We start from the raw sequence: 23,994 nt of genomic DNA, 5'->3' as shown, positions 1-23,994 counted from the left end.
TTTTTATGATAGAGCGTATAAAAGCTGCGCATTTGTGTCAATATATGTTATTGGAAATTATTGAATGATTGTAGATAAGGTTGCGTTGAAATTATAATTTATGAAGATATAGCCGCAACTAAATATGTAAAGGACTCACCTTTAAATTTGTTGTTCCTAATAGTCAACAGCAATTCCCGGTAGTCTTTCCTGGCATGGATTCCTTGCACTATTTTTATATCACAACACTTTTCTTAACACACACTTTAACAAAATGATCATTGAACGTTCAAGGTTGTTTCACAATTTAATGCTTTTCCAACTACTTTCGCACATTTTTCACTTTCTTTTCACTATTTTACACGAAATTTTGAAAATGTTGCTTTTCACATATTTACAAACCTTTACTGCAATCTAAATTTGGTTCACATCACTTATTTATACAAATATTCACTTTTAATCGCACTAATTTTAGTTATTTCTTTATGTTACAATTATGTCGAACTCTGATACGCACTTCTTTCTTAATGAAAGTTGTTGATGCCGGCATGACACAAATAACGGCGCGCCACTCAATGCATTTGCCTGCATTGCCTACGGTGACGCTGAGAGTCATTCTCCTGTTCTCATATATTTTATTGCCTTTGAAATTTGTTATTTCTTTATGTTAATAATGAATTTACAATTTTGTCCAACTCTGATACTCCTTTCTTAATGAAAGTTGTTGATGCCGGCATGACACAAATAACGGCGCGCCACTCAGTGCATTTGCCTGCATTGCCTACGGTGACGCTGAGAGTCATTCACCTGTTCTCATATATTTTATTTTATATTTTATACGAAATTTTAAAAATGCTGCTTCTCATCTGCTACAATCTGCTCTGCTGCAATCAAAATTTGATTCACATTGAGTATTGAACTCTGTCCATACATTCGCAGCACTTATTTACACAAATTTTCACTTTTTAATCGCACTAAAATTAGCTATTTCTTGTTGTTATTAACAATCTGCTCGGCTGCAATTTAAATTTCATTCGCATTGAGTATTGAACTCTGTCCATACATTCACAGCACTTATTTAGACAAATTTTCACTTTTTAATCGCACTAAAATTATTTATTTCTTGTTGTTATTAATGATTTTACAATATTGTCCAACTCTGATACGTAGTTTTAAATTCCATTTAATTCTTTCACTTTCCAGTGAACAAATCAGGAAGAAATTGATACAACAGGATATACGGGATTTGCACTAATAATTTTTTTAAAATATGCCACGTTGTGACCAAAAATTGCCCAAATCCAACCAAAACCCCCAGGTAGCGAATATGTGGACCCCAGTATCTACATATGTATATTCTCAGCGAAAATATCATTTGTGCCTAAAATAGATACAATTGGGCGAAAACTTGACCTAGAGCCCATATAACAATTGTAAGGATTTTCGAACATCCGGCTGACTTAACACTATATGATTGGTGATTGTACTTCAGTACGGTACTTTAATGAAATCCAGGGAACATATTTTTGATATGTGGCATAAAGTTAATAAATAAAATTGGGTCGATACCACCACAACTCCCATATAGTGCTTACTATACAAGTATAAAGATTTTCCTTTTTCTAACAAACCTTAAGTCGAATATGTCGGTCAGTGTATGAGTTGTATTATATGTATATATGTACAAAAAATTCCTTGGATTCCGATCCTCTGGTTAACGTTTTTCATCTTAAGGGACCTCCCTGGCTTTGATTCCTGCAAGTTGCAAGAGTATAAAAATGTAAACAAAAACCTCTGTACCCTGTCAATAGCTGTGTGATTTTATTTTGTATTATTGAAGAAAAAAATCTTCAAATGGTTCTTACATGAATATTGGAAACATACTTATGTTTTGAAATACAATTTTTTATTTATGAATTGTTGTGACTTTTAACATAAAACGATAGAAGGTAGCCTATGCCTGCCCCGAGGTTTCTAAATTGATGAATTCAGTACATTTTAATTAGTACAATTACGTATAATTCAGATGCAGCATGCTATAATCGGTGCCTGAATGTAGCAAAACTCGCTCTGGCGTCATAGGCGCAGTTAAGGGATCCACTTTTTGGCACGATTCCGATTACTTTGTAGGAGGGGTAAAAAAAACCGAATTTCCGTATAAATGGGGTATGTACGGATAGGGGAGCTTCTCCAGAGGAGGAATATCCAAAAATAATATAAAAATAACGAATATTTTTTAAAATATTCACGTTTAAAAATTCAAAAATTTGCACTAAGAACACATGTTATTTCTCTATGTTTCACTAAATTTTTTCACGTTTTTTCATATGTGTATTAAACCTTTATTAATGTATATGTATATAAATATGTCAAACGCAGATACGTTCACAAAAAATTACATATATATTATTATATAGAATAATTGACAAACATATCTATATTATACGCAAACATATTTTCATTCTCTTTTTGCCTACTTGGAAGCCAAAAGCAGAGAACATATGTACATATGGTAAACGTTCTCTGATACACGTTCTCTGGTTCTGGAGTAAAATTGCAGTAGCGCCAAAAAATATGTTTTTGTTGTTTATTTATAGCGTCATTAAGTCAGTATCAGAGAATTAAATAATGTTTATACAAATGTGTATATGGATATTGGAACAAAGTTATATAATTTTAAATGTGAATGCAATATTTCGACATTACTATCAAATATTCACAAATGAATTATATTATACTTAAAGCTAAGGAACAACAAGAAATTTGAAATGTGTGGTTATTACAATAGTATTTATAGTGTACGTATATTACATGAAATATATACATACATTACTTTAAAATTCAAATAACAATGTATCTACATTACTACCAAATGCTCACAAATGAAATGTCGCTTATATATACAACGATTATCATTCCATTTTCCTACTTCACGGAATCCCATTTCAACGCAAAATTCATCGCCTCGCCAATTATCGGGCATGTTCGGCAGCCAATTAGTATAATTGAACTGTTCACCAGTGCTGTACCAAATAAATTCTTTACGATTTTGATCATATTTGCCAGAAGTCCAATAGATGTAATCATTGCCAATATTTGGTTTATCAACGAAGTCTAAATTTAAGAACATAAATGCTTCACATATGTAAATAAAAGAAATATACGCAATATAAACTTGCTTATTTCAGTAAAGAATTGGCTTAGTTTTTCAGTACGTTCTTCCGTATTGGGAGTAAAGAGTGTCATATTCATGTCGGCACAGTATTGTAATGCATTATCCCAAGGTAACTAGATTTATGTAAATATGTTAATATATAACTGTATATAATATATATAAGTACGTAAGTTTTGGTATGGATATGAATGATACTAAATATATTTGGTTACCTTTAATTGGTCCACAATTAAAAAACGATATAAGCCCAAAACAACGGATGTCTCTGCTACAAATAACAAATAGCGTATATGTAAATTAGAAGTAAGACAAGCCTGACACGATCTATACCTTTGTCATATGCTGCAATAATTGCATGTAATGAGAATAAAATACTTGATTTTAAAAACATTTTGTCTGCAAATATTTTAGGAAATTTGAATGAACCTCTGAATTGGTAATGCAATGAAACGGATATTTTATGTGGAAGTAACTTTTCGAAAATATCTATATTGTATATATTTTTACAAATAAAAACATTGATAAGAATGTTTTTGATTTTGATAAGGTTAATATGCTTCAATGCAGCAACTTGTGTATTTGCTGATAACCAAATGTATGTATTAGTTAAGAGAATTAGTGATGCATAAAGAAACAACATTTTTAAAATTCATTCATGTATGGGTAATACGAACTGATAAAGCAATTCTGGTTAGTTAAGTAAACTACAATAGTGCTATTGGTATTTCTTCGAATTTGCATAAAACCTTTAAATTTAGCTATTAAATTTGAAGAGTGAGCATTATATATTAATTTCTTTATACAATAATACAAAGCTAAAAGGAATTTTATTGGTTAAGAAATCGAGGACAGTCATAAGCTGACCCACAGTTTGCATTTATATTGCAAGGTTGTTAACGTCTATTGCAACCAATTCCAAAATAGTAATTATTTCTGGTGCATCATTGTATTTAAGTAAAACTCAAAATTAGTATTAAATAAAGGTAAAAATGTTTTACTGTAACGCTTACCAAGCAACTTATTTACTCACAATCGTACTTATTAATAAACTTGCATACTATATATCATAAACTTAAAAACCATTTAGATGAATCAACGATTTTAGAAAGTCCGTCAATATGGATCATCAAAACATTTTTGGAATATTTTATTAACACATTAAATACCATCATACACTATTAAATAACATCTTTCTTGATATAAAAAGTTAATAAATGCTCTTACACATCATTCTATATTTTCTGAAAACTAAATATTAATATTTAGAAGTTTATGAATATTTGCGTATTTTATTGAAACTGTTTTATCTTTATAGACATTGTGATACACGAATTTTAGTATGTGTTGAAATATTTACAAATCTTAAAAATGGCATTTAAACTGGTGCAACCAATGAATCAGTTAAACGATAGAAATGTAAATCGTTTACATCGAACTACATCATCTTGATAGAACAACCTAATAAGAAAAGGCATTTAAACATAAAAAATTAATATATGTATTTAACAAACATCAAAGCTCTTTTATAAATGTTGGTTAATTCCATATATAAGACTTAGGAAACAATATCTTGACATGTATATAATTGAAATAAAATAAATGATTTTCCATTTTCCATTTTCGACTTTTATATACTTTTATATTATTCTTTGTATAAAATTAATAAAGAATTTAAAAAAGTATATATCTTTTTGAATTAGGAGCGATGTATTAAAGTTATTAAGCCGTTTTTAAACTACCGACGTCGCTCGCCTTTTACAGTTTTACGCTTTTCTTTCTTTTCCTCACGCAGTTGCTTCTGACGTTCCCTGTCTTCTTTATCTTTCTGTTTTTTAGCAGCACTATCTAATCGTGCTTGCTCTCTTTTCTCTTTTTGTAATGCCATTACATCTTGAAAATTGGTATTACGTTCGATTCCAGTTAATGAATTGGCTGCAAGAGCGACATTCGATCCTTCAGTATCCTCATCAGAACAATACGCATCAACGTCTTCAACTTCAGTCTATTATTATTAAACATCTTTATTATTGAACATCTTAATAGTTACTATTGTCATACCTGAGAATACTGGGCTAAAATTTGTTCCCGTATTTGTCGTTCTTCTTCAGTATACTCTCGTGCCTTTGTGGTTGTTGGAAGCTTCTGCACTTCTAATAATTTAGCCAATTGCTCACTTACATCAATGTGACCATCCGTTTTCTTTTCTTTTTTAGGATGCGCTGATTCAAATTTTTCGAGAATAAGACTTATCAAGGAATCAATATCGTTTGTCTACATGGTTAAAAAATATATAGGAAATTTGATATATAAGCCCATAAATTAACTAACTTCAAGTTGTTCTTTTCCGACATACAATGATTTCACTAAGTATATCATTGAGCGCTTCACGCTTCTCATCAAGTGTCTCTTCCCCGTCAAGAATTCCTGCTATGTACGAACCAAAGATATCAGGATCCGTATTAAGCTCGATCAGCTTTTTTTGTAGCCACGAGGTGAACTCATTGGTGGATTGCTTACTTTTCTGCATATTTTAGTTTTAAAAATTTTCAAATATTAATTATTATATAAATAGATAATTATAACCATTTTTGGTGTCTCTTGGTATTCACAACTATTGCTTTTAATTTTTTCTATTTCTTATTTGACAAATAAGATTTTTCTCAAATAGTAAGAAATTGTTAGAATGCAGACGTAAAAAAAAATAAAGGGAATATAAAGACAGAAATGACACATGAGGAAGTGCTGCCATAGGGTACTATTCGAGTGATCTTTAAGGCATATGCAGATAATTAATTTAACGTTCATTATAAACTTTATTTTAACTTTTTTCAGTAGCTTTAATCATTTTAAGTAACTTTTTTTTAAAATCTTTGATAAAAGGCTTAGAAAAACTGACTTTATAATGAATATCCAATCAGAATTCTTTTAAAGGGTTTGTTTTAGTTGAATATGTGGCAACCTTAAACGCACTGTCATATGTAGCAATTCCCTTTTATTTTCTGTCAAAAGTCTCATTATCAGTAATGACAATTGGTCTATGAAAACAAAACGAAAGTATTAAATTTACAAAGAAAGAAGAAAACTGCAAGGTTAAATGTGAATTTGGGCTGGATAACTACAAATATGTGAAAAGGTTCCAACTGAATTAACGAAATAATGAACTAAAGGACTCCTTAAAAGTGAAATATGTGCCGTGAGTAACAAATCTGAAATGTTTTGACAAAGCTAATATTATAATATTTTGTATATATGTACATATGTGTATATGCCTGTACGATTATTTTGGCGAGTAGATCTAATTTATTAATTTACATTTGGAATACATGAAAATGTGAATTTTTGTTTTAGCGATATATGTATGTACTTTCTTGTTCCTGCATGTACTACTTGGCACACGAAATGTAGAATGTCACTATGCACGTATACATTAAATAATGTAATGGAGAGTTATCTGTGAGTTGAAATCATTGTCGTGGCTTTGGCTAAAATCTCTCGTACCAAAGATATTCCCAAAAGTTGCTTGGGATATATGTGTACCTGGCATCGATATTCTTCATCTCTAGTTCCTTCATAACAGCATTTGAATATGATTTTACATACACAGTATACGCCAGAGCGAAATGGTATTTTAATTGGATTTAGTTTAATAATGCCTGTGGGACCCTATCTCCCTTCTATTCCTAAGATAAATTTACAAATATAAGATACCTAAGATAAAAACAGGACAAGAAAAACTATGACAGTTAGTATTCTCTTATTTGCAAATAACGAATGTTTTAAATATAAAATTAGCAACAGAATGCCAATTACGAAAAGATAGGCCAAATATAATTTTCACATTCTACATCCATAAAATAAAGTACACGAATAGTAAGAGTTAAATAATTATCAACAATGTTCGATATTGCGAATATCGTATCACCATCTCAATATAAAGAATAAAATAATTAAACATTATAACACAAAATAAAAATACAAATATCTAAAATATGGTTTGAGGATTCTTAAACTTGATAGGGAATTATTACCATACGTTTTATAAATGCAAATCTGTCATATATTGATCAATTTTGGTATAGATTTCGAATTACAAATTGCATGAGTATTTAATATACATAAGTCCGCGTCTGATCTAGTTATCCCTTACTTCTTTGATGTTTTTGCAGAACCAAAATAATTTTTGCTCTTTATATTATTCTAATGTTCGGTCATTTGATTTTTATTTCCTTTGCTAGTCCAGATTCATCTAAGACTGCCCTCGTATGTTCATTTCATCATTTATTCGGTTTTTAGAAGTTGATTACAAAGAGTTAAATCAAAGAGAAAATTAAAATGAATCAAAGTCATAGCCGTGTCTTTGACAAACGAAATAATAATTACGTACGCAGGTATGCCTGTATACATAGGTATGAGCATACATACATATGTACATATGTGTATATACTTTGCAAATGCATACATGTATATGCATACATACTTATATAGTATAAGAAACATGTATTTGAATGCTGCCTTCTTGCAGTTGCTTCAAGTTTTAGAGCTTTGCCTAAACTATTTTTTTATTGACAAATGCCGGTTATTTGTTGGCAGACTATGGATAATTGTAATGCGTCAGTCACGTTCGAATGTATTTCAATATATATGTACATATGTACTTTTAACAAAGGTATATGTGTGCGTATAAATACCTAAAGCAAATGACTTTCTCTTTGGCAAAATTTACTCTTTTATGCTCCAAGGTTTCACATTATTCTCCACTTTTGTACTCACCCACTTTTCCTAGCAGTTTTTGTACAGTGTATACCATACAGAATAAGAGCTCCACTGAAATATGCTCAGCAACCATCTTTAGTTCGAGTTTGTATTTCGTTTCATACGGTTGGAGCTATATAATTGTGCATCGCATCTACGCGACAATTTTAAAGCTTCTCCAACACAACAAATTTTCTTAATGAGAAGAGTGAAATAAAAAAGAAGTCAGATCTCTCTTATAATCAATATAAATATATTATTTCAAATTGAAAAGAAATGTTACGATATCGATGAAGTATGTTAATTTATGATGATAGTATGTTTGTTAATAATTTTATATTATCAAGCGTGGGTTAAAAAATATAAAAGAGAATTATGTTGAAACAGTTGGCTTAAAAAAAGTTGTAGATAAAATCTATCAGTGCCACGAAGAAGAAAAATACGAGCTCCAAAAAGAAAATGAAAAAGATAAGAAAGTTAAATCGACCGAATACTCAGAATGTCAATGTGATGTGGTAATAAAAAATAAAAATTGTGAAATATAATTTATCTAAGTATATAATTTAACGAAATGATAAAAATAAATTAAATATCTGGGAAATTTTAACCATCGTGCTATAAAATAAGTGTGATGTGGAATTTGAAAAATTAAAATTGTGAAGTTTTGTACCGTCATTTAGATCGTGTCAAAGAAATTTTGTGACGAATTCGTGCATTTATAACATTTTATTATTGTTAAATAATGAGTATTTTTTAATTCCTAGTTTTAATTTAGCTTTATGTTCTTTCTTCCATTTCAAAGTATTAAATAAATGAATATGTATTAATACTCTCGTAGCATTTTACTCTCGTATTCTCCTCACTTAACATTTGTTCTCTTTTACGTCCGATTTACGGTAGCCGATGTATTTTGGACACTCGTCATTCTTTTACGGATACGCATATTTAATATACGTTTCCACCTCATAGTATGTATGTTTGTCTCATTCACAAATTATATACATATGTATTTGCATACATGAATAATACTTATGAGCGCTGTTTAATTTGTACCTAAAAATGAGTATAAGCATAATCTATAAAAATCCGAGGGAACGTCTTGAAATGCGAAACGTGATATAAAATAAATGTTTTATATACATATGTATACGTATATACTTAAATCAAGTAAATATCTGCAGATTAGGTATTGGTTATGTATTTCAAATATAGTTTTTAACTTTATTATTTTAATGTTTTTTGTATATTAATTTCGCTTTCATTTTTGATCAAAGAAATTCGTTCATATATTATTCATACATATGGTTTAAGTCAGCTATGTTCAATAATATATACCCTCGTATGTATATAAAAACGCCACAAGTATAAGTGTGGCCGCTTAAAAATATATTTTAATAACAATCTTAATTTTATTGAACGCCATTAGTATTTTGTTGAAAATCTCTCACATATACTATACATAAGTATGTATTAACTGGCTTCGTGCTGTAAATTTTGTTCAAATTTACCTTTTCACCTTTTGGTTTCTAACTCATTTTCTCTTTAAATTGATTATATGGTTAAGTGTGTGTGTATACATATGTACATATTCTTCTTTTTATTTTTTATTGTCATGGCTATTGCTTACGTATTAAAAACGAAACACACATACATATGTATGCCTGTGTTGTTCGTTCGTATGGTTTCCGAATTTTTGCTGCCTTGTCTACAGTATGTACTCAAATAATTTTAATCATTGCCAGTTGAGTGCTGGTTCAGTAGTATTAACGATTTTCAGTTTAGACCATTTCCGCTTGTTCGTATTTGTGCATTTATGTATTTATATGTATATGTACAATATACTAATAAATAATAATATGTTTATATAATGTGTTTGTAAATTCATACGTATGTATGTACTTACTAATGCAAATATACATACATATACATATGTACATATGTATGTAGGCATTTTTATGACGTACCTAGGTATTTTGCGACAACGTCCAATGTTTCTTGAAATGAGCTATTTAAAACATCCCAGAGCTTTCATTTTTTATAAAATTTACAATTGATAGTCAAAAGGAATCAATTCTTCAATACATACATATGCTTATACAATCCTAGTACCGTTATTATATGTATATTAATGATTACTATCCAGCAAAAAGACATAGTCGCCAAAACGGAACATATGTAATTCTAAAATTGAAAAAGGTAGTTCTACGATAGAATTCTAATGTAGCAAGCTTGTCAATAAGTTTCTAATTTAAATTTGTAAATGCTAAAAAGTGCAAGTAAAAATTGGAGCTGTCTTGATACATATTTATAAGTTGCTTTGAAAATGGTTAAAAATCACACCAATAATAAATAATCAAGCAATCAAAAAAGTTCTTACTATGTTTTTAATTTTTATAATATATACATATATTATAGAAAATATTGCAAAGAAATATTAACTTAACAACAGAAGCGTTAACGTTATCAAAAATATGTGTATAAAAAATAAAATATAAAAACAAATTAAGTAAAAAATTGAAGGAAAATTATTATAAGTAGCAGAGTAAACATTTAATACAAAAGTAAATAATCATTAATCGAAATGAAAAGCCTGTATGCTAAATTATATACGTAATGTTAGGCTTAATATTTATAAGAGAAAATAAAAAAAACCGGGTACATGTATAGTGATTTTCAAGTGTCTAAAAGAAATCGGTTTCATATTTCTGATATACTAGGTTATGAAGCTTAAAAATATATCCAATTATAATGTGCGCAATGGAAAAACAATAGATCAAACTACTTAATAATATTGTATGACGTAGCCCAAATCGTATAAAATATTTACCCAAATTTAATTAAATGTGCTCTCATCTTCTTTGTGTTAATAAAAGTGTATTAAAACAAATGACTTTTTTACGCAAACATGTATTAAAAATATACCACTAAAATGAAAAAATATATTTTATAAATCGTAATAGCTCATACATGTAAACAAGCGTGATATATTGTTTAATGTTGATCTTATACTAAATAAATCCGGGATATATACACTGAGCCTTTGATGTTAAAAAATAATAAAAGTTACGGCATTCGTGTATCATACTAAGGTAAGGTTTAAATTAAATATATCAGATGATAACTAAATATCTAACGATACATATTATAAATGGATAATTGAATGTAAATTTATACTTAATTGATAAAGAAATTTCATTATAAATAACGCCTAATGCATTATTCTATGTACTACATATGTATGAGCATAATCAAATGTTATAATGGTAGAGTGTGATGGTTTTGTTCACAAAATGATTGTTTGTATCACCTCAAACGAATCGAGATAGATATAGAGTTATATATGTATGTATATATAAATGATCAGAATGATGAGACGAGTAGAAATCCGGATTACTGTCTATCTATCTGCTCCTGTAAGAGATAATTTGAGTAAAAACAGATACTAGGCCAAAAAGGGTTGGTATTGCATATAGACACAAACAGACTATTGCCTCGTCCACAAAATGCCGTTAACCGAAAACCTGTCACAACTAAGCTAATTAAAAAACAAAACTTCAATTTAGTAGTATCCACCGAATTAGGAGAAATCAGGTGTTACCGCGCTCACCCCCAATAGAACGGTTATGTTGAAAACATTAAAGAGCAATAACTATCTAGCCAAAAATTGTTGAAGTCGGACCATAAATTTTCAAGCCCTCAGTGCCTATATCTGACTTTATACCGGTAATATCGGACAATTTTTGAGATATTTTAGATAAGTTCATGAAATTCAGAGAGAATTTTGTGCCCTTTTTTCGAAAATGTGTAAAATCAGGCCAATATAGTTCCAATACCCCCTTTATACCTAAACTGAAAATTTTCGTACTTCCGGCTGACCTCATACCGCACATATCGGTCAATATGTGAGTTACTTTCAAATAGATTCTTTTTATGTTATTTATCAATCTGTGCCTTCAATGGTTATAATTGGACAATTTCGTTGACTTTCCACTTGACTTTAAACAGTTTACTTAGGTCAATATGTGTCATATTTTAATCAAATTAATTGGTTTCTTAACCACTAGCTGTATAAGAATGAAACTGGATAAAGCCAAATATAAAGGTATCTGTATCCATTTCCTTTCCCTTATATAGCCAATATTTTAAATTTCGACCCTTTGGACGAGTTTTAGTAGGGTATATCATATGTGTTTTAGGGCTTCAAAAAATTTGTTGTCTTATTTAATTTTATTAAATCTCTAGAGCGTTGTTTGAAAATAAAGTCTTGAAAAGTTGCGAGTTCGAGGTATTTCTCGAAACAGTGTTTTCAAAGTCGCGAGATTTGTCGCGAATTACTCAACCGATCTTAATGAAATTTTACAAGGGTCTTGAACGAAGGGTGTTTGTTCAATTACAGCTCTTTAAAAACACAAAACGGTCAAAAAATGTTCACCAAAATTTTAATTTTTTTTCGCAAAAACGTTTGCCAAAAATACAATTAGCATTTTTTTCTTTAGCATACGTTCAATACCTAGTTTATAATTGAAGCAAATATTATTATACTCTCGCAACAAAGTTGCTAAGGAGAGTATTATAGTTTTGTTCACATAACGGTTGTTTGTAAGTCCTAAAACTAAAAGAGTCAGATATAGGGTTATATACATATACCAAAGTGATCAGGGTGACGAGTAGAGTTGAAATCCGGATGTCTGTCTGTCCGTCCGTCCGTCCGTCTGTCCGTGCAAGCTGTATCTTGAGTAAAAATTGAGATATCATGATGAAACTTGGTACACGTATTCCTTGGCTCCATAAGAAGGTTAAGTTCGAAGATGGGCAAAATCGGCCAACTGCCACGCCCACAAAATGGCGGAAACCGAAAACCTATAAAGTGTCATAACTAAGCCATAAATAAAGATATTAAAGTGAAATTTGGCACAAAGGATCGCATTAGGGAGGGGCATATTTGGACGTAATTTTTTTGGAAAAGTGGGCGTGGCCCCGCCCCCTACTAAGTTTTTTGTACATATCTCGGAAGCTACTACAGCTATGTCAACCAAATTCTATAGAGTCTTTTCCTTCAAGCATTTCCATATACAGTTCAAAAATGGAAGAAATCGGATAATAACATCGCCCACCTCCCATACAAAGGTTATGTTGAAAATCACTAAAAGTGCATTAACCGACTAACAAAAAACGTTAGAAACACTAAATTTTACGGAAGAAATGGCAGAAGGAAGCTGCACCCAGGCTTTTTTTAAAAATTGAAAATGGGCGTGGCGTCGCCCAATTATGGACCAAAAACCATATCTCGGGAACTACTCAACCGATTTCAATTAAATTCGGTATGTTGTAGTTTCTTAACACCCTGATGATATGTGCAAAATATGGGTGAAATCGGTTCACAACCACGCCTTCTACGCTATTTTGAATTCCATCTGATGCCTTCTCTATATAATATATACATTAGGAACCAATGATGATAGCGGAATAAAACTTTACACAAATACGGTATTTGAAAAATATGTAAATGACTGATAATGAAATCTAGATTATCACTTTATCGTGCGAGAGTATAAAATGTTCGGTGACACCCGAACTTAGCCCTTCCTTACTTGTTTTATTTTTACTTTTGATGAACCTATGAAGAAGCTCTCAACACAGAGGCACCTTTTTTCGTGGTAATTTCAAAAACTCTTTGTAAAATATGTATCCTTGGAATAATAAACTTAAGCAAGAATACCATATATCAATTAGCATTATGCCATCTGGGAGCAAGAATTATAGACATCAGTACGTTTATTTAACAATAATATGATGATTGTAGAGATTAATGTGTTAGATTAATTTTAATACAAATACATACATATATCGGATTAAGAGACATCTGCCCCAGCTCTGATTTGTGGAAATTGCGGAGGTATAAAATGTTCGGTTATACCCAATAATAGGCCTCCATTACTAGTTTTAATAAAATATGTTGTGGAATACCCTCATAGGTTAGGTTAGGTTAGATGGCTGATCAGAGATCACACGTAGACTAATAATGTAGTCCTTTGTGATGCCATTGAAAAAGAACTCCCATGTTCGGACTTACAGATTAGCGAAGCGCTTTGTAGCCAATACATAATTACAAAGATGCTTAACTTCAACACCCGCCAGTTCGGTGGGATGTCCGAAGGTATGCGCCCCCAAGTGTCGTAAGTCTTGTCCTCCCAAATGGGGGACAGTCAAAAAGGAAGTGCTGGCTTGTTTCTACCGCATCTTCTTCCAAACAGCTTCTACAGTCGGCATCCGGTAAGATACCCATTCTTATCCTCCTGACTCGCGCTGGGATTGAGTCCAACCCGGGCCCGGAGGAATTTTTCTGCTGCGTGTGCGCAAAACGGCTCCATTCAAACTCCACCTCGGTCAGGCGTAACACATGCAATGGATGGAGCCATCTTAAGACCTGTTCAGGCCTTAAGACTCATAGGGAGTGGACCACGCGTTACGTGGCCTCATGTTGCCTGCGCAATACTGCGACCCAAGCCTCCACGGCTGTGCAATCCGCACATAGTTCGCGCGCCGCCCCGCGCCGCCACCCAATCCGAGTGGCCAACAGAGGACCTCTACGGTCCCCTCGGAGCTCAATCAGGCAACATAGCTCCCCTTCTGACTTGTCCCCCCCCCCCCCCCCCCCCCCCCCCCCCCCCCCCAACCTTCATCCCGCTAAAAAAAAAAAAAAAATTGAAAATACGACCGCGATTATCGCCAAGGTACAGAGCCGCAACAAAATCCTCAAGTCGCTAGCCGGCAGCACATGGGGAAAAGACAAAGAAACGTTGTTGGTAACATACAAGGCAATCGGCCGGCCGGTCCTCAATTACGCAGCCCCCATATGGTCGCCTGGATGCAGTGGTACGCAGATGAGGAAACTACAGACCTGTCAAAACAATGCACTCCGGACCACTACAGGATGTCTTTTGATGTCTCCCATTCAACACCTCCACAGTGAGACGCTTATGCTCCCAGTTAAGGAGCATAATGAACTCCTCTCCAGGCAGTTCCTGCTGGGATGCTTTCGCAGAAATCACCCCTGCAGTCATCTGCTTGGAGCGGAACCGCCTCCTAGGAGCATCAAAAGGTCATTCCTGGATTACGTCGACGACGTCGTACAGTACGCCGACCGGACTTCGGATGCAACTAACTTTAGACAGGTACTGACCGCCATTCACAGCGGAGCCTTCAACACCTTCACCGACTCCCTTCCCGTGAATGGCGTTCTTGGAGTCAAACCACCACCCATCGCAGACGAAGAGCTCCAGCTGCCGCGAGAAACGCGTGTGACCCTTGTGCAACTTCGTTCTGGATACTGTAGCAGGTTAAACTCCTACTTATCCAGAATAGACCCTGACATACCCGACGTATGTCCTGCATGCAACGAGTCTCCGCATGACACTGACCACCTCTTTGCATGCGCCATAAACCCCACCCATCTAACACCCTCCTCCCTTTGGTCCGACCCCGTCGAAGCAGCACGTTTCTTGGGCCTACCATTAGATGACATCGACGACAACACAAATGACATTTACCATCCCAACGGGGATTGAATTTCCGTTAAAAAAAACAACAACAGCAACATACCCATTCTTACCGCATGTATGCCAATAGGGCAGTGGTCTGTTAAGAGTCCCACTACTAATGAGATGTTAGCCTTGCTGAAGGCTAAGAGATCACTAGATCTCCTGCGGTCTATCCTGGGCCAAAAAGCTTTTGCGACCGCACAAGTACCGATGCTGGCCCAGCGATGGACACAAGAGGATACAGGAGCACCGACCCGTTTCCATTCTACCGATAATGCTGCCCTTCCTTGCTAGCTCATCAGCTTTGCAATTACCTGCGATTCCGCTGTGGCCCGGCAACCATACCAGTCTAATCACAAAAACTCTAGCTGCTAGAGATAGCGACATTAGACATTCTTCGACCAACCCTGAATGTTAATGAGTTCAAGGCTAGTATTGCCGCTCTGCTATCTGAGTGAAGAATACCGGCATACTGTCCGTTATTGTTTTTTACGTTTATTTGATATACATATAATAATATCAAATATATAATAATATGATATAAGATGTTAAAGGATTATGTGGGTTTCAGAGGTACAAAAAAGGTATTTTTACGATTTTTTTAATATAAACAATCATATACTCTTGGCCACGCAAACCTTACCACTATACTTTCTTAAATTTTTTTCGATCTTTTTCGTTCGTTCGGGATTTTTTCAGTTTGGCTTCTTTATGTTTTTAGTAAGCAGAAGTAAACTAAATTGCATTATCTAATTATAATTATAGTTTTTTATTTATTACGTTTAATGAGTAAGATACAAAAAGCAGCCGATTTTATTGTTTTTAAAGTGATACACCGACTAAACTTCGTGTTTGAATTAAGAAAAAATAAAATAAAATATTAATTTCAATTATAGTGTAAATGAAATTAAATTAAAAAAATAAAAAATATAATTTTTTCATTGCATGTCAATAATGAAAAAAATGTTCTTCGTTCAATAACTAGATAATTTATTTTATTTTAAAGACGTGTACACATTTCGAACTACATAAATCGGTCCATGACTTTTCGAGAAATCGTGTCCACCGACTTCAAAAATGGAATTTTGAGAAAAACGACTATACCTGCCATGCGTTACGCCGACGTGGCCTGAAGGGCGAAACTTCCGAAGTGTCTATCTCTTAGAATTTTACTCGGATCGATTCAAAATTTTAGGAGAATATTTTTAACAAATTGTACTATTTAATAATAATAATAATAATATATATAAATATATGGTTGATCTATATAATTTAATATCCATTATATTAATTATTAAAAATATAAGAAAGACTATCACTTCATGTTTTTAACTTTTCTGATAAATTAAATGGTCATGTTAAATGTAATAGATGTTGTATCGAATATCGCCTTCAAAAACACATATTCTTCTTCTTTACTGGCGTAGACACCGCTTACGCGATTATAGCCGAGTTAACAACAGCATCATTCGAGGCTGATTGATAACACCGGTCAACAAAAAAATATTTTTTTTTGGGTTTCTGTTCTCATGCTTTGATTCTGATTCTAGACATTGAAAAACACTTAAATATTAATCTTTAGTTCTTTAAGTTTGCTTTTGGCTGATCTACATCGATAAATATATTTGGGGTTTAATACGAGAGCTCATATGATCATAAAAGAAATACAAAAAATATGCACTTTTAGACAGTAATTTCTTGTTATTTTACATTTATATATTATTGTTTATCACACATCTTGAATAAAAACAACTCTTGTATCTAAAAAAAAGTTTTCTAATTATAATCTATAGTGAAATTGTAGAAAAAATATAAAAATCAGTCATTTCTGCTTAAAAATCGAAAAATTGCTCTAATTTCTACGAAAGCAAACTTTAACCGGAAAAAATTTTTTTTTCCTTATTTTTGTCACAGGAGAAACCAAAATTTAACGTGTAGATGTCAGACCCAAAAATCGTGTTGACCTGTGTAATTTTCATTGGGGGTGTTTTTTTATGTGACGGGTCCCAAACCCAGCGCCCAACCCTACGCAGGGGATGTTTCGCTTTCTCACTTTAGCTCGCCTTCAAGCGGATGTTCTTGGGCTACCAAGAGGATACTTGGGCAGAGACCAGAAGTCGTGAGCTGCTTGAGCCATATGTAAAAGAATCGTTTCTGGCCATTCCCAAGTGAATGGCGATCAGAGAACTTTCCTCACTTGCGTGAATTTTTACATATGACTCCATCCCCCAAAAAACACATCACATCACATAATTTCTGTTCTTTTTCATTCTAAAGCTTAGTATCCAGCTCTCAAGATATGTAAAAACTTCATATAAAAAAACGCTTAAGAAACGGTCAAGAAACTTTCCTGCGATAAATTTACTTGTGCTAGTATGCAGCTCTAAAGTAATCTAGTACTAATTTTTAATACATTTTTTCAATAAAATGCGAATATGGCAAATGCAATTTGCGATGAAACATGAAATCAACAATTGTTTCTTGAAGGAAGTTAAAAATCATCGTTAAATTCATCGTAAATTAGTTAAAATTATTATTATGAAGTATATTTCATTTTGAAATGTTGTATAAAACTTACAAATCATCAACAACATTCCTTAAATCGCAAGGAAAATATTTATGTTACTACACACATATGTATGTACATACTATATGCATACATATTACGCACAAAGTTTATTTTCTTTGTTTATTCCCACTTGCTCTTCTATTGTGGATCATTCACAATGCGCAAGCAGCTGTCAAAATTACTTGAAGAAATAATGTAATTTTTTTCTTGAGCAATTACTTGAGAGCTGGATACGAACCTTTACACAAGAAAATTAATTGTTTAATATTCCTATTCAAATAGCATTTGACTTTAAATTAATTTGGAAGACAAGTAAGATGCAAATAGTACTAGTATCAGTTTTTATACCACCGGCAAATATGTCATATAAATACATAAGTAGTTTATTAGAAAACCAAAAATAGTCGATTTGTTTTAATTTAAGCTTAGTAAGCAGCTCTCAAGAAACGTAAAAACTTCATATAAAACAAGAAAAAACGTTAACTTCGGTTGCACCGAAGCTAAATACCCTTCACAGATGCATTTCTGTTAGTAACTATGTGTTCAGTTTGTATGGAAACTATATGCTATAGTAATTCGTTCTGAACATTTTTTTTGTAGATTATATTGTTACCTTAAGCAATAATCTATGCCAAATTTCATGAAGATACCACGTCAAATGCGAAAGTTTTCCATACAAGCCCTTGATTCCGATCGTTGGGTTTGTATAGCAGCTATATGCTATAGTAATCCGATCTGAGCAATTTCTTCTGATATTACATTATTTCTACAAACAATAACTCATACACAATTTCGTGAAGATATATCGTCAAATGAGGAAGTTTCCCATGCAAGCATTTGATTGATCATTCAGTTTGTATGGCAGCTATATGCTATAGTTAACCGATCTGAACAATTTTTTCGGAGATTACATTGTTGTCTTAGAAAGTAATCTATACCAAATTTCGTAATTATATCTTGTCAAATGTAAAAGTTGTCCATACAAGAACTTGATTCCGATCGTTCAGTTTGTATGGCAGCTATATGCTATAGTTAACCGATCTGATCAATTTCTTCGGAGATTACATTGTTGCTTTAGAAAATAATATATACCAAATTTCGTGAATATATCTTGTCAAATGTGAAAGTTGTCCATACAAGAACTTGATTCCGATCGTTCAGTTTGTATGGCAGCTATATGCGATAGTTAACCGATATGAACAATTTCTTCGGAGATTACATTGCTGCTTTAGAAAATAATATATACCAAATTTCGTAAATATATCTTGTCAAATGTGAAAGTTTTCCATACAAGCATTTGATTCCGATCGTTCAGTTTGTATGGCAGCTATATGTTATAGTGGTCCGATATCGGCCGTTCCGATAAATGAGCAGCTTCTTGAAGAGAAAATGACGTTTGCAAAATTTCAAAACGATATCTTAAAAACTGAGGGACTAGTTCATATATATACAGACAGACAGACGGACATGGCTAAATCGACTCAGCTCGACATACTGATCATTTATATGTATACTTTATAGGGTCTCCGACGATTCCTTCTGGGTGTTACAAACTTCGCAAGAGAGAATAAACAAAGAAAACAAACTTTGTGCGTAATACGTATGTGTGTATGTGTATGGTAACATAAATATTTTCATTGAGATTTAAGAAATGTTGTTGATGATTGGTAGGTTTTATACAACATTTCAAAATGGAATATACTTCATAATAATGATTTCAACTAATTTAAGATGAATTTGACTATTACTTCGAATTTCCTTCAAGAAACAATTGTTGATTTGATGTTTCTTCGCAAAACCAGGTTTGCCATATTCACATTTTACTGAAAAAAATTTCTTGAGAACTGCGTACTAGCACAAGTAAATTTATCGCAGGAAAGTTTCTTGACCGTTTCTTAAGCGTTTTTTTATATGAAGTTTTTACGTTTCTTGAGAGCTGCGTACTAAGCTTTAAGCAAGAATGTCTAAGATGTATCATATCGGGATTAACAGAAATTTCACTTTTGTTATTAGACCACACATATTTTTTTCGAGAGATTGAGGAAATGAAATTAATCCAAAATGAAAATATATTGTATTTTTCGCATTTCTAAATTGAGCTTATGTTAGTTGCTTGCAGCCTCTGTCGTAAAAGGCTCACAGAAAAATATGGAATTTCCATTGAAATTCTTTGATGATGCTTTCTAGACATAGATGATGAAATATATCATATTTTTGGAAATTTGAAATATTGTTAACCACTTTTGTGTTTAAATTTTATATTATAAAGATATATGTATATTGCAGATTTAAGCTTAATATTGTATAACGTCAAAACAAGGATACAACTAATTCTGCAGGCATAACTTTACATTGGTATAGTTACCAACTGAATATGCATATCGAGCCATTACCGCCAAAATAATGTATCCCACACCATAATCGATTTTTGGTTTGTTATCGAAATCGATAGTTCAACATCATTTGCATCATCTGTCAAAATTTCATGGCTGTAGATTAAACCGTTAAGATTTTATAACAAAAACAATTTTAATGTAAATGCATATGGTGACTTGTTTACATTTTCTTTGAACGCTTGTGTGGGATACAATTAAATTCTCTTTTAAAATAAATGAAACACAAGGGGAAAAAACACAATTTTTTGAGACTTTAATTAAAGTTAAAGCTTTAGAACAATATGTCGAAGGTATGAATTTGTTTTTTTTGCAAAATATGTTTTTGTTTTCAATTATTGGATATTTTTACAGCTCTCCCTGGTACCGTATAGCGATTCAGATGAATCTTTCGTTGATTTAAATGGTTTGGAAAGTTTAAAAGAAGTCGAGGAGGAAACGTGTGTTGGGAAAAGGGGCTACAGAAAGCTAGATTAAACCGTTATGATTTTATAACAAAAACAATTTTAATGTAAATGCATATGGTGACTTGTTTACATTTTCTTTGAACGCTTGTATGGGATACAATTAAATTCTCTTTTAAAATAAATGAAACACAAGGGGAAAAAACACAATTTTTTGAGACTTTAATTAAAGTTAAAGCTTTAGAACAATATGTCGAAGGTATGAATTTGTTTTTTTTTGCAAAATATGTTTTTGTTTTCAATTATTGGATATTTTTACAGCTCTCCCTGGTACCGTATAGCGATTCAGATGAATCTTTCGTTGATTTAAATGGTTTGGAAAGTTTAAAAGAAGTCGAGGAGGAAACGTGTGTTGGGAAAAGGGGCTACAGAAAGCAAAAGAGAATACCTAAAAGGCTGCAAAAAGTTAAGAAAAAAAAAATACGAGTGTTTTGCCCAACCCGTGCTTAAAGAAAAAATGTCCAAATTCATGTCATGATAAAATATCTGAAGATGAAAGAGTAAGAATAAATGAACATTTTTGGGAAATCGGCAACAAAATTAGACAGAAAGATTGGCTGTCTTCTTGTGTTAAACAAGTCGATATTAAAAGGCGATATAGAGAAAGTGACAGAAAAAAGTGCAGCTTTAATTATTTTATCAAAATCATTAATAGCAGTTTTAAAGTTTGTCAAAAATTTTTATTGAAAACGTTGAACATTTCACAAACGATTTTAATATCCGTAATAAAAAATAGATGTTCGTATAAAACTTGCCTTGAAAATATGAAAAAACCAACTGCATACAACAAATCTGAGGAAGCAAGCATATCGCCGGTAAAATCCTTTATAGAAGAATTACCAGCGGTTCCTTCACATTATTGCAGGAATAAAAGTACAAAATTATATCTACCTCAAGAATTTCGAAACATAAAAACTGTATATCAGCATTATGTAGAACATTTGAAAACTATTAACAAAGTAAATAGTCAGTTATCGTTAAGAGTATTCCGTAATATTTTTAAAAACAGTTTCAATTTAGGCTTTCATTTACCTAAAAAAGATAAATGTATCTTATGCGAGAATTACAATAATTTAGACACAGAATCCAAAAAGCAATTGCATTCATCAGAAGAGTATCAAATTCATCTAAAGACTCATCAGGATTCATCCAGACGAAACTCCCAAATAGTTTGTGAGGGACCTACTCAATTATATGATCATATATTAAACATTTCTTCTGCTAAATATAAGGATTTGAAAACGCTTTGCGATAGAAAAACTATACCCTTAAAATTCCAACACGAGTATTTAAATTTAAAATGGGATGGATCTGTTAAAGATTTGCTACCTGAAACCGACCAGGAAGATAGTATTTAGCGTTCTTTATATATTTTTATCTATCGTTATTCAAGTTTACAAGATTTTAATATGAAAAACATTACTTTGTTAACAGAAAACTTTAAATATATGATTTACATTACTTTATTTTTGTTTTATCGAATATACTAAGAAATGTATGCATTTATTTTTTTTAAATCAAATGTAATTTAATTTTAAGGACTAAGTAAAAAAATTAAATAAAAAAAAACGGGAAGTCACTTCCTTAAAATAATTTTTTTGTGTAACCCACACACTTTTTTAATAATAGGTTGCCAGAAGGAAAGCAATAAAAATGTATCCCACAAAAACAACGGTTATGATGCAAATATCTATTTAAAATTATTAAAATTAAATGTATTACATAAAAAAATATTATAAATTTTAAAATAATGGCTTTATTCAAACTGATTTAATTTAAAAAAAACCTTCCCCTGTAAAATTTCGAGTTTGTGGGATACATTTTTTCGGCGGTTATGGCTCGATATATGTATTTAAGAAGTTGTACATACACACTTATATCAAAAGTTCTTGAAATAGGTAGGAAAACCCGGTTTTGTTTACTTATGTTTTAGTGTTTGCTCTTAGTCTTCTCATGGTAATTCGCAGTAGTAGAACGTTTTTATGTGACCATTCGTTTCTATTTTTGTTCTGCGTAACAACTAAATTAGTTTGACGCCATATCCATATTTAATATTCTTAAGTAATAATAATAATTAGTGTTAATACCTTTGATAGTAATTTAGCTAACTTTAAACACAAAAATGTACTAGATACATTACACCTCAGTTAAATGATAATTGAAAATACAATAATTTATTGACAATATTAATAATACATTCCCTTCTTCCTTAAAAAACCAAGTAAAACAACAAATACTTCGTTAAATTCTCTATAGCCGCAAACAAAAAACGATAATTAAAACAAGTAAAATTTAAGTATGACTAAGTAATACAAAAATTATTTAAACTTAACCGATAGAAATTCACACAGGTATACCACTACAACTACAACACCAAATACAAATCAAAGTAATTCTGTGAGAAGTTGATTGCACTCGATTTTTAGATAAAGCTTTTCAAGGTCAAAGCCAAAAATGCTTCATTTTTCATCATAGGTACTGAGAATACTCACATGAGTATGCTCATTATGCCAAATATAAATAATTACAATAACAAAAGTCAATGTCCAAGCACCGGCAAAATTATTTGTACGTAATAAACGAATGCGAGAAAATACTACAATTCAGTCAAACATACAAACACAGACTATCAGTAGTGAGATTTAAAATTTCAAGAAGTTCAAAATTATCGCCAAAATATATTTCATATGTTTTGGATCATTACAAATGTAATCTTATAGAGTAAGATTACCTTAAGCTAGTTTCTATGCCTTAAAATTTCGCCATAGACGTTCGTGAAGTAAACTTTCCTTGAAATTTTTATATAATTAATAGTCCGTCAGTTTTGTACTCGAATCTTAAAAATATCTGTTCTCGTACTGACGTCATCTTTTGGAAATAGAGCTAGCTATTCAGATTATAACATTGCCTCTGCTTAATTTTCTGGCTCGGCGAAGATAATATCCAACAATAACCATTTCCTCTTCTTTATTAGCGTAGACACCGCTTACGCGTTTGTATCCAAGTTTACAACAGCGTGCCAGTTGTTCTTCCTTTTTGCTGTTTGGCGTTAATTGGAGCTTCCAAGTGTAATCAGGTCCTTCCATACCTGCTGACGTCCAACGGAGTGGAGGTCTTCCTC

General features: G+C 31.9%; 3 protein-coding genes across 13 annotated transcripts in view; 1 reads left to right on the top strand and 2 right to left on the bottom strand.

The window, feature by feature from the left end:
• Positions 1-2,363: 2,363 nt before the first annotated feature.
• Positions 2,364-4,031, bottom strand: LOC126766359 (lectin subunit alpha-like). Its single transcript, XM_050484142.1, has 4 exons — positions 3,485-4,031; positions 3,367-3,422; positions 3,159-3,267; positions 2,364-3,093 (listed from the first exon to the last, which is right to left on the bottom strand). Exons 1-4 carry the CDS (start codon positions 3,792-3,794, stop codon positions 2,837-2,839), a joined length of 732 nt encoding a protein of 243 aa, XP_050340099.1. The 5' UTR covers positions 3,795-4,031; the 3' UTR covers positions 2,364-2,836.
• A 384-nt stretch (positions 4,032-4,415) lies between these two features.
• Positions 4,416-5,840, bottom strand: LOC126766360 (coiled-coil domain-containing protein 43). 2 transcript variants are annotated; one of them, XM_050484143.1, is made up of 3 exons: positions 5,508-5,840; positions 5,213-5,425; positions 4,416-5,156 (listed from the first exon to the last, which is right to left on the bottom strand). In XM_050484143.1, the coding sequence occupies exons 1-3, from the start codon at positions 5,679-5,681 to the stop codon at positions 4,890-4,892; spliced, it is 654 nt and encodes a 217-aa protein (XP_050340100.1). In that variant the 5' UTR covers positions 5,682-5,840; the 3' UTR covers positions 4,416-4,889. The 2 variants fall into 2 exon arrangements, with proteins under 2 accessions (XP_050340100.1, XP_050340101.1); XM_050484144.1 differs by having other exon boundaries at positions 5,483-5,599.
• Positions 5,841-6,182: 342 nt separating this feature from the next.
• Positions 6,183-23,994, top strand: part of LOC126766369 (nuclear receptor coactivator 2) — a 75,541-nt gene continuing 57,729 nt past the window's right edge. For all 10 annotated transcript variants that reach the window (XM_050484168.1, XM_050484164.1, XM_050484167.1 and 7 more), the window contains exon 1: positions 6,183-6,347. The gene's annotated coding sequence lies outside the window, so the exon portion shown is untranslated. The remainder of the gene's footprint in view (positions 6,348-23,994) is intronic.

This window comes from Bactrocera neohumeralis, unplaced genomic scaffold (genome assembly GCF_024586455.1).
Source record: "Bactrocera neohumeralis isolate Rockhampton unplaced genomic scaffold, APGP_CSIRO_Bneo_wtdbg2-racon-allhic-juicebox.fasta_v2 ctg100, whole genome shotgun sequence".
Taxonomy (NCBI): Eukaryota; Metazoa; Arthropoda; class Insecta; order Diptera; family Tephritidae; genus Bactrocera; species Bactrocera neohumeralis.
This window is presented reverse-complemented; position numbering and strand designations above follow the sequence as displayed.